This window comes from Taudactylus pleione, unplaced genomic scaffold (genome assembly GCF_031769625.1).
Source record: "Taudactylus pleione unplaced genomic scaffold, aTauple2 ptg000154l, whole genome shotgun sequence".
NCBI classification, from domain to species: Eukaryota; Metazoa; Chordata; class Amphibia; order Anura; family Myobatrachidae; genus Taudactylus; species Taudactylus pleione.
This window is the reverse complement of record NW_028284556.1, coordinates 9,882,288-9,892,786: the sequence shown is the minus strand read 5'-3', so window position 1 is coordinate 9,892,786 and position 10,499 is coordinate 9,882,288. Positions and strand designations below refer to the sequence as shown.

The 10,499-nt window shown below is 45.1% G+C and overlaps 1 protein-coding gene across 1 annotated transcript; it reads left to right on the top strand.

The window, feature by feature from the left end:
• The first annotated feature begins 1,723 nt into the window (after nucleotides 1-1,723).
• LOC148521895 (uncharacterized) lies at nucleotides 1,724-2,869 on the top strand. The gene has a single exon (XM_088474455.1). It carries the CDS (start codon nucleotides 1,724-1,726, stop codon nucleotides 2,867-2,869), a length of 1,146 nt encoding a protein of 381 aa, XP_088330581.1.
• Nucleotides 2,870-10,499: the final 7,630 nt, after the last annotated feature.

The window sequence follows — 10,499 nt, the reverse complement described above, 5'->3', positions numbered from 1 at the left end:
CCTAAATGTATGCTAAAAACTATGATGTGTTGTCAATGTGTTTGCTCTCATTCTTTCACATCTGTTAACATAAAATAACAAAAGTGTGTTTACTTACCTGGAAGAGCATTAAGAAGGTCCCATTTCATCTGTACCTACAGGATTCAAAAGGGAGAAAGAAGTAGGTGATTTAGGGGCTTATTCATCAACACTAAAATAACGTTTTTAAGGACATTTTCCTTAAATAACGTTATTTTGGTATTCCTGTAGCCACTTAGCACAGGAGATATCACAGATATCTCCTTGCTAAGTTCCCCTGCATTAATTTCCACACTCCCCATACATTATTATGGGGATGTGGAAATTGTGGTATTCATCAAATTCTGAAAATTATCAATTTTCGGAATTTGATGCAGTTACTATTCGCCACTGTGAGGTGTCGAATAGCAGGTAAAACTTACCTGTATCCGCGTGTGCAGGTCCCCCGACAAGTCCCTCCGGCGCTCTGCTCCATCCTCAGGCTCCGGAGGCTGGTCGGACATGTGTGCTCCCCAGCAGAGCACAAGAAAGTTTTTTTTCTAATCTGTCATGTGGTCTACTGGGAAACCACATGACAGACCAGCAGGACGGAGCCAGAGGCTGCTGCGCAGACAGGTAAGTCGGGGGGGAGGTGAGCGGAGGGGGGTCGGGGGGGTACACAAACTTAACGTATCTGTAGGCAGTGCTGCGCATGCGCTGGTTTTACAGATGTAACAGCGCATGCGCAGCACTTTTTCCAGATTCGATAAGGTAGTGTAGGCAGGGAAAAGTATCTATTTCCCGAAGAGCTGTCATCGCAAAAATGACAGCTTTTCGGAATAGATACTTATGGAGAGGTGGAATGATGAATTCCACCTATAATTAGCTAGAACTCCATGAGAGATCTAAAGCTAATTATCTCCAGAGAATTTTTAGGTTTAATGAATAGGCCCCTTATTGTGATAATTATTGTGTGCACCACATTGCAAAATACACTTAAGTTTAATCAGGCTTACCCAAGCGAGCCTAGGTATTATACACGCATATAATTAAGCTTGGGTGGAGGCACATTTTATTGACCCAGTAAGAAAAGGGGTTACATTTGGAGGCTCCGACTGAGATTGAGAATACACTCAGACTGTTTTACCAGCAGGTGTTAGCGGCCATTCATTACAGTGAAGTCCAATTAGACTGCCACCATTATGGGAAAGAAACAAAAGAATAAGGAAGAGGTAGGCATTAATGCCCTGGCTGTGGCAGTTGGGGGAGTTGGAACCCATAAGGAGGATCCAATGGACAAGAGGTGGATAGATTTAGAAGAAGTGGGTGTGGATAAACTGAAGGGGAATTTAATATTAGAAGTTCAAGGAAGTAAAGATGAGGCAAAGTTGGAAAATGATGTGGTAGTGACGGCAAAGAGAAAAAAAAGGACAAAGGGTAAGAAAGCCATATTTGAACCTCATAAAGATGATAGTGAGGGTAGTATAAGTGAAGAAATAGTAGAACCTATATGCACTGGCGTAAAACTGGAAGATGGGAATTCCGTTAACGAAAATATACTAGGAGAACTAGAAGATACAACAGATGCTGTAGTAAAGAGAAAAGAATATAGTATAGACAACAAGAAGAAAGAGGAAAAGCATTAAACCAATAGATCTAGTTCAGTTACTGAAATAGCCATTCAAGGTACTTTGGAGGAGCCGAAGAGAAAGGGGGTGCTGTATAAATGAAATTTGTGGAAAGAGATAATGCGACAAGAGAAAAGGAAAAGGTAGCAATTTTGGAACAGATATATGCAGAGTACAAGGAGCACGAAGAGTTATTGCGGAAAAGACCAATTAATGTACAGTACAATTTAGGCATAATGGAATATATAGCAAATGTACGGTTAAAACATGTTAAATGGTTATCAAATCTTCTATGGGACGAAATGTATACAAAGAGAGAAATTAATGGAGATGAGTTGAAATGGAAAAATGAGGAAAAACAAAAGTTCAACGCTCAACTACAGAAAAAGAACAAGGAATTGCAAGAAGAGCTGGATGCAGTAACCAGAGAACTAGAACACTTGCAGCAGGAGAATAAAGAAAAAAGGTTAGAGCAAGAACATAATATACAGAGGTCTCTGCAACAAGAAGAAATAGTCCATCTTCTTGAAGCCCAGGTGAAGGAGATGTCCCAACTCTTGGAAGCAGCGGAAACAGCAAAACAGAAGTATCAGATTAGTGTCTTTGAAATGAAGGAACATTCGATGTGGCTAGAATGTGAGAACAATACCCTTGCCATTGCCAACTCTGGGAAAACTATGCCTGAAACCCATCCCGGTGAGTCTTCCATGAGCAAGGAGACTAGAGACATCGCCTTACAGACTGAAGAAGGGGTTGTTAATTTGTGGAGAGAAACTGTAGATAGCCCTAAAATATCTGGCACGGTGTTATGGTTCCATGTAAAGAAAGGTTATGGCTTCATTAGACACCATGACTCCAGGAGGGATATTTTTGTTCATTGGACCGGCATAACCAAGAATAACCCATTAAAACTGCTGCAGAGTGTGGGAGATGGAGAAAGCGTAGCGTTTGTGGTTGTGGAAGGAGTAAAGGGAATGCAAGCCATCAATGTTACTGGCCCTGGAGGTGTACCAGTGAAAGGGAATCCTTTTTGCTCCAAGCCAACGAATAACTTGCAGATGTCATCAGTCAAGAAAAACCGAGGTTGGGGGAGAAAGTATATATTGGACAACAGAGGCAAGGAGGAGAGATGGATAATGAAAGGTCCCTTTTACAGAATGCAGCACAGAGTAGACACCTTGCTTCATTGCCCTACCCACTTTCCAAGTGGAGAGGAAATGACACTAGGTCCCATGGTCAACTGAATGCAAGTTTAGAGGCTAATAATTTGACACACTTGGACATTTCAGTGGAGGAAGAACACCACTCTAATGGTTATCAAAGCGAAATGCATACTCAATTTGCCTTGTCACAGTATCCCAAAGCTCCCATGCAAGGTCAAATTGTGGAGAAACCCAATCACAAAGATGTAGACCAATGTGGCCCAGCCCAACAAGGGCAAAGCAGGAAAGAGGCAAAAGAAGAAGACTCTGAAATAAAAGCCCAGGAGAACACCACTAGGGGAAGGCAAGAGATCTATCCAGTAGCATCCCACCCTAATTGGCCATCAGCTTGAAAGATTGAATTAAAGTGGCATGCTAATATGCTTAAATGGGTTATAAATGGACCTAATAATTTTATTATTATTTAGGATATATAAGCATAGAATGCACTATTAGTGGTGCACTGGCAAATTCTGTAGAAAAACACGATATGGAAAGATGTTTTGCCAATGCACCAGGGGGAGTGTGTAGCCATATTGATATATGTCTAGAGTTTGTTATGCAGGGAGTATAGGGATATTGTGACAGATCTCTGAGATATGATATATCACAATTTATTAGGGAAAGTTGTTTTAGCGTATAAGATTAAATATAGAGATCAATCTTTGTAAAATGTTATGTTTTGATTGTAAAAGGGCGGGACTGGCAGGGGTTAATGTTGGAACATAAGCATGCAGAGCAGGGGCGGAGTAATATAGGTGGGAGTGATTTGGTTTCAGTCAGGAAATGAGGATCCGTTTGCAGAGTGGTAGTTAAGAACTGTTAGCAGCAGCTGATAGTCGGGAGTTCCCCTCACCAAAGGCTGCCACTCATCACTCCATCGGCGCTGTGTGAAGGGAGAGCCTAGCAGCGTCCGGGAGTGTGAGTTTGTGCAGGGCCAGAGTGAGGCTGGATGGGTAGCGACTTGGTCAGAGGTGACCACAGTTCCCAGCGGCTGTTCCAGTAGAAGGCGGCCGGAGGTGAAGAGTACAGTCATGTCAGAGCCGGGGCCGGTCAGTAAAAGAGACTGCCCATATTGAGATAGCTGACAGCCGTGCCTGAGTCCCAGCTACCGATACCAAGGCAAGGAGAGCCTGCATTATACAGGCAGCTGACAGCTAGTCTGGTAGCAGAAGTGAGTAAAGCTAACTAGTGGCAGTGGGAACAGCAGCAGCGCTGTACCTACAGTGAGTACTATTACACCAGTAACACACTGGATCTCTTATACAGCATTAATAATTGACCCTAAACGTAAACAGCACAGATAGGAGTTATTCTACCCCAGAAGTCACCTTGAGACTTATACTAACATTATTATTTGGAATCCTAGTCAAATATATAGCAAAATAGGAGGATAAGTACTAGGGAGATAATCCTGAGGAGAGAAGAGCACCTGGAGTACTGATTTATCCTGAGGTTTTGGGCAAGCAGTGACCTTCAAATTATCTACAGTATAAGTACTGATTGATCTAATTAATAATTGGGGACATAGCTCTAGCCTAGGTACAAAGAAAAAGGATTATATTACATCAATAACATCCCCACTTCTGGAGGACTTATATATGACATTGTGGCTTAATTGGGGTACTGCTACAAATTCTTTTCATAAAACTCCTTCATTGACTCCTGTCTCGCCCACCCTTATTGTGCTATTTATGTTACAGACAAGTGATAAATAGCTAGAGATACATAAAACTCCTTCATTGACTCCTGTTTCGCCCGTCCTTATTGTGCTATTTATGTTACAGACAAGTGATAAATAGCTAGAGATACATAAAACTCCTTCATTGACTCCTGTTTCGCCCGTCCTTATTGTGGTATTTATGTTAGTTTAAGAAACTATTGGTAATACAAGAAGTCAGGTTTGAATGTTTCAAAGACATTGAAAACTGACCAATACATGGTGGAAATTGACAAGGATGTCTATATACACAATTGATAGAGGACTTCATCAATTTGTAAGTTCATCAAAGAGACAGTAGTGTTAGAGGAAAGTGTAACTTTGTTATTCTTGAACACAGTAATGTGTATTGGTATATATGCATGTTCCCTAAATATATGCTGAAAACTATGATGTGTTGTTAATGTGTTTGCTCTCATTCTTTCACATCTGTTAACATAAAATAACAAAAGTATATAATAACTAGGGGTGAGCGGGTTCGGATTTCTGAAATCCGAACCCCCCCGAGCCCCCCCGATCCGAGTCCGATCCGAATCAGGCTCGACTTTTCCCGCCTGACTCGGATCTGAAATCGAGGCAAAACGTCATCATCCCGCCTTCCGAGTCTCGCGGGTTTTGGATCCTATATAAGGTACCCACGTCGGCGCCATTTTCTCACTCGGCTGTGGACAGTGAAGAGGGAGGGTGGGAGTTAGGGCTGTGTAGTGTAGTGTAGTGTAGTGCTGCTGTTGTCCACTACTTCAAAGTCCATAGGGGCTGGCTGTGTTGTGCTGTGCTGCTGTTGTTAATAGGGGCTGTGTCCACTACTTCAAAGTCCATAGGGGCTGGCTGGACTGTGTTGTGCAGTCAGTTCTCCATAGGGGCTGTGTCCACTCCAAAGTCCTGTGCAGTGTCCCAGTCCTAAAGAGGTGCTGTAGTGTTGTCCAGGGGGTGCTCTGTCCATCAGGGGTGCTCCCTCCAAGTGCTAAAAAAATAATATATTTTCTGTGTTTGTGAATTGTGTGCGCAGTAGCCGCACGTGCATCAACAAAGTAGTGCCAAGCGTGCGCCTGTGTCATAAGTAAAGGGCCGGCTGGCTTGACCGTTAAAGGGTGCTGTAACCCCCGAAAGTACACTCCAGTCCAAACCAAAAAAAAAATTATTTTCTGTGTTTGTGAATTGTGTGCGCAGTAGCCGCACGTGCATCAACAAAGTAGTGCCAAGCGTGCGCCTGTGTCATAAGTAAAGGGCCGGCTGGCTTGACCGTTAAGGGTGCTGTAACCCCCGAAAGTACACTCCAGTCCAAACCAAAAAAAAAATTATTTTCTGTGTTTGTGAATTGTGTGCGCAGTAGCTGCACGTGCATCAACAAAGTAGTGCCAAGCGTGCGCCTGTGTCATAAGTAAAGGACCGGCTGGCTTGACCGTTAAGGGTGCTGTAACCCCCGAAAGTACACTCCAGTCCAAACCAAAAAAAAAATTATTTTCTGTGTTTGTGAATTGTGTGCGCAGTAGCCGCACGTGCATCAACAAAGTAGTGCCAAGCGTGCGCCTGTGTCATAAGTAAAGGGCCGGCTGGCTTGACCGTTAAAGGGTGCTGTAACCCCCAAAGTACACTCCAGACCAAACCAAAAAAAAAATTATTTTCTGTGTTTGTGAATTGTGTGCGCAGTAGCCGCATGTGCATCAACAAAGTAGTGTCAAGCGTGCGCCTGTGTCATAAGTAAAGGGCCAGCTGGCTTGACCGTTAAAGGGTGCTGTAACCCCCGAAAGTACACTCCAGTCCAAACCAAAAAAAAAATTATTTTCTGTGTTTGTGAATTGTGTGCGCAGTAGCCGCACGTGCATCAACAAAGTAGTGCCAAGCGTGCGCCTGTGTCATAAGTAAAGGGCCGGCTGGCTTGACCGTTAAAGGGTGCTGTAACCCCCAAAGTACACTCCAGTCCAAACTGAAAAAAAATTATTTTCTGTGTTTGTGAATTGTGTGCGCAGTAGCCGCGCGTGCATCAACAAAGTAGTGCCAAGTGTGCGCCTGTGTCATAAGTAAAGGGCCGGCTGGCTTGACCGTTAAAGGGTGCTTTAACCCCCGAAAGTACACTCCAGTCCAAACCAAAAAAAAAATTATTTTCTGTGTTTGTGAATTGTGTGCGCAGTAGCCGCACGTGCATCAACAAAGTAGTGCCAAGCGTGCGCCTGTGTCATAAGTAAAGGGCCGGCTGGCTTGACCGTTAAAGGGTTCTGTAACCCCCAAAGTACACTCCAAACCAAAAAAATATATATTTTCTGTGTTTGTGACTTGTGTGCACTGTGGCTGCACGTGCATCAACAAAGGAGCAGCGCCAAGCGTGCGCCTGTGTCCCATAAGTAAAGAGCCGGCTGGCTCATTTCTTAAAGGGTGGTGTAACCCACAAAGTGCACTACTCTCCAGCAAAAATAAAAAAATATTTTCTGTGTTTGTGTGCGCTTTAGCCGCACGTATATATATCAATATAACATAAATGGAGGACCAAACTTTCTCTGATAAAAATAAAATAGGGAAAGATCAAGAACCACTTCCTACTAGTGCTGTTGCTGCTGCTGGGAGTTGTTCATCATCCCAGAGAGGAAGTAGGAACATCACTACTTTTACTAAACAATTGACCCTCCAACAGTCCCTAGCGATGAGGATGAAGTACGACAGCAGTCATCCTGAAGCAAAACGTATAACTGAGGCCTTGACTGCTATGTTGGTGTTAGACGTGCGTCCGGTATCCGACATTAGTGCAGTGGGATTTAGACAATTGATGGAGGTAGTGTGTCCTCGGTTCCAAATCCCATCTAGATTCCACCTGCATCCTCAAAGCAGCAGCGACAAGCGTGCGTCTGTCTGTTAAAGGGTGGTGACACCCTCAAAGTGTGCTACACAAAGAATAAAAATATTCTTCTTCTTTTTTCTGTCTTTGTGAATTGTGTGGGCTGTAGCCGCACTTGCATCCTCAAAGCAGCAGCGACAAGCGTGCGTCTGTCTGTTAGAGGGTGGTGTAACCCTCAAAGTGTGCTCCACAAACAATAAAAATATTCTGGGGCCACTATTTAAGGGGCACTGCATAAGGGTTACCACTATTGGGGGCACTGCATGGGGGGTGGACTGCTACTGGGGGCACTATATAGGGCACAGCATAGGGGATACCACTATTTGGGGCTTAATACTGGGTGTAAAAGGAGCACTGCACAGGGGGGACCACTACTGGGGGCACTATATAAGGGGCTTACTACTCGGGGCACAAGGGACACTGCAAAGGGGGGACCACTACTGGGGGAACTATATAAGGGGCACTGCATAGAGGGATCACTACTGGGGGCACTACTTGAGGCCTGCCTAAGGGGGTCCTCTACTGGGGCACAGGGGGGCACTGCATATGGGCACTACGACAGGGGGCTGCCCCTAATCTTTATTTTTACTTTACATTAATCCCATATGGACCTGCCTCCTCCCTGGTACACTTGAGGGGGGGGGGGGAAGCGCCGTAACACGAACGTTCTTCGGGCACCTTGGCTACACGCTACTCCTCTGCCTGGGCCGCCTGCATGCATTTGCCCCCCCGGGGCTAAAAGTTGCCAGCCAGCTGCTGCTCTCCGCCCACAGTACAGCATGCGCAGAAGCTTCTGACTGTTGCCAGATTGGAGCTGAGTTCAAAACACAGTAGCAGCCATCAGGAGGGCAACCCGTCAGTGATATACTGGCCCGGGAGGGGAGAGAGGGAACTGGTCCCATGGGGAGACTTTAATGCTTTCCCAGGGGCCCTATCCACCCTTACATGCACACAATCCATTTATCACACTCACTACACCATTCATACACACACTTCCTCTATCACACTCCGTACATCATTCATACACACACTCCCTCTATCATACTCCCTACATCATTCATACACTCCATCTATCACACTCCCTACATCAAACACACTCCCTCTATCACTTTCCCTACATCATTCATACACTCCCTCTATCACACTACCTATATCATACATACACTCCCTCTATCACACTCCCTACATCATTCATACACTCCATCTATCACACTCCCTACATCATACACACGCCCTCTATCACTTTCCCTACATCATTCATACACTCCCACTATCACACTCCCTACATCATTCATTCACTCCCTCTATCACACTCCGTACATCATTCATACACTCCCTCTATCACACTCCCTACATCATTCTTACACTCCCTCTATCACACTCCCTACATCAATCATACACTCCCTCTTTCACACTACCTATATCATACATACACTCCCTCTATCACACTCCCTATATCATTCATACACTCCCTCTATCACACTCCTTACATCATTCATACACTCCCTCTATAACACTCCTTACATCATTCATACATTCCATCTATCACACTCCCTGCATCATTCAAACACTCCCTCTATCACACTCCCTACATCATACATACACACATTCCCTCTATCTATCACACTCCCTACATCATATTTAGATACACAGACTTCGTCTATCACACTCCCTACATCATTCAAAGACTCCGTCTATCACACTCCCTACATCATACATACACTCCCTCTATCACACTACCTACATCATTCATACACTCCCTCTGGACTTTTGTTGGATTTGTGCGAGAAGAAATCCTTAGTCGGGCTTAGCAGTGCGCTGAATTGAATAGCTCTAGGAGCTCATTCCCGGCGCTATTCAATTCGCGTTGAATTGAATCGAGCCCTATATGCTGGAACCTCCAGGAATTTACTGAATAGGCACAAACCATGATAGGAGGGATTAAAAATATTCCAGGTCTCCTGACAATAATAATAGGAATTTTAGTATGTGGATTTTAGATATTTTCACGATGCTCATATAATGGTACCCACACGAATAATACACCAAACTTGGGTTACTGGTAATTTGAACTATACAACGTGGGTTACAATATCTGTCGTAGGAGCCGTATAATGCTCTGTCTTTGACAATTTTTTTTTATTGTATATGAATAAGGTAGCGGGGGAGGGGAGGTTGTGGGGGGGGCCTGCCTATTTTGGCATTCCCGGGCCCCACAATTTCTGATGGCAGCCCTGCCTCTATCACACCCCATACATCATACACACACTCCCTCTATCATATTCCCTACATCATTCATACACTCCCTCTATTACACTCTCTACATCATTCATACACTTCCTCTATCACACTCCCTACATCATACTTACATACATACATTCACTCTATCACACTGCCTACATCATTCAAACACTCCCTCTATCACACTCCCTACATCATTAATACACACATTCCGTCTACCACACTCCCTACATCATATTTAGATAAACAGACTCCGTCTAACTCTCCCTACATCATTAATGCCCTTCCTCTATCACACTTCCTACATCATACACACACTCCCTCTATCCAGGGCCGCCATCAGGGGAGGACTGCCGGGACTTTAGTCCCGGGCCCGGACTTTCATGGGGCCCGCCCGCCTACCACCCCCCTGGCTCACAGTTACAATTTCAACTGACAGGCCAGTGACTGGCCCGGCGGGGGCCCGCTACCACAAGCGCACTGCCCGTGCCCAGCCCACTACTGTCTCCCCGGCTGGGCCCCGCCGCTGCACACAATAGAGAAAGTGACTTGTGAGTCACATTTCACACAGCCGCCTTCCCGCTCCGCCTCCTAGCTTAACTATGCCTGCATTGGTCAGCGACGGCATTCCCTCAGTGAAGACCACAGAAGCCAGCGCGGCATGACATCATGACGTCACGCCGCGCTGCTGAATGAGAGAGGAGCCAGCGGCAGGCGGGTGATGTGCGGACTCGGAGTTGGCCGGAGCAGACAGACAGATGGAAGAAGAGAGCAAGCATGCGAGGTAAGCTAAGTGTGTCACTCACTTACTGCTTGTCTTTTCTCCCAGAGTCCCAGACCCAGGCTATTGATTCAGTATTGATTTCAGGCTGTCCCTGCTC

Bases quoted from the DNA above. Each gene is read 5' to 3' on its own strand.
- LOC148521895 (XM_088474455.1), top strand. From the start codon at position 1,724: ATGAAATTTGTGGAAAGAGATAATGCGACAAGAGAAAAGGAAAAGGTA.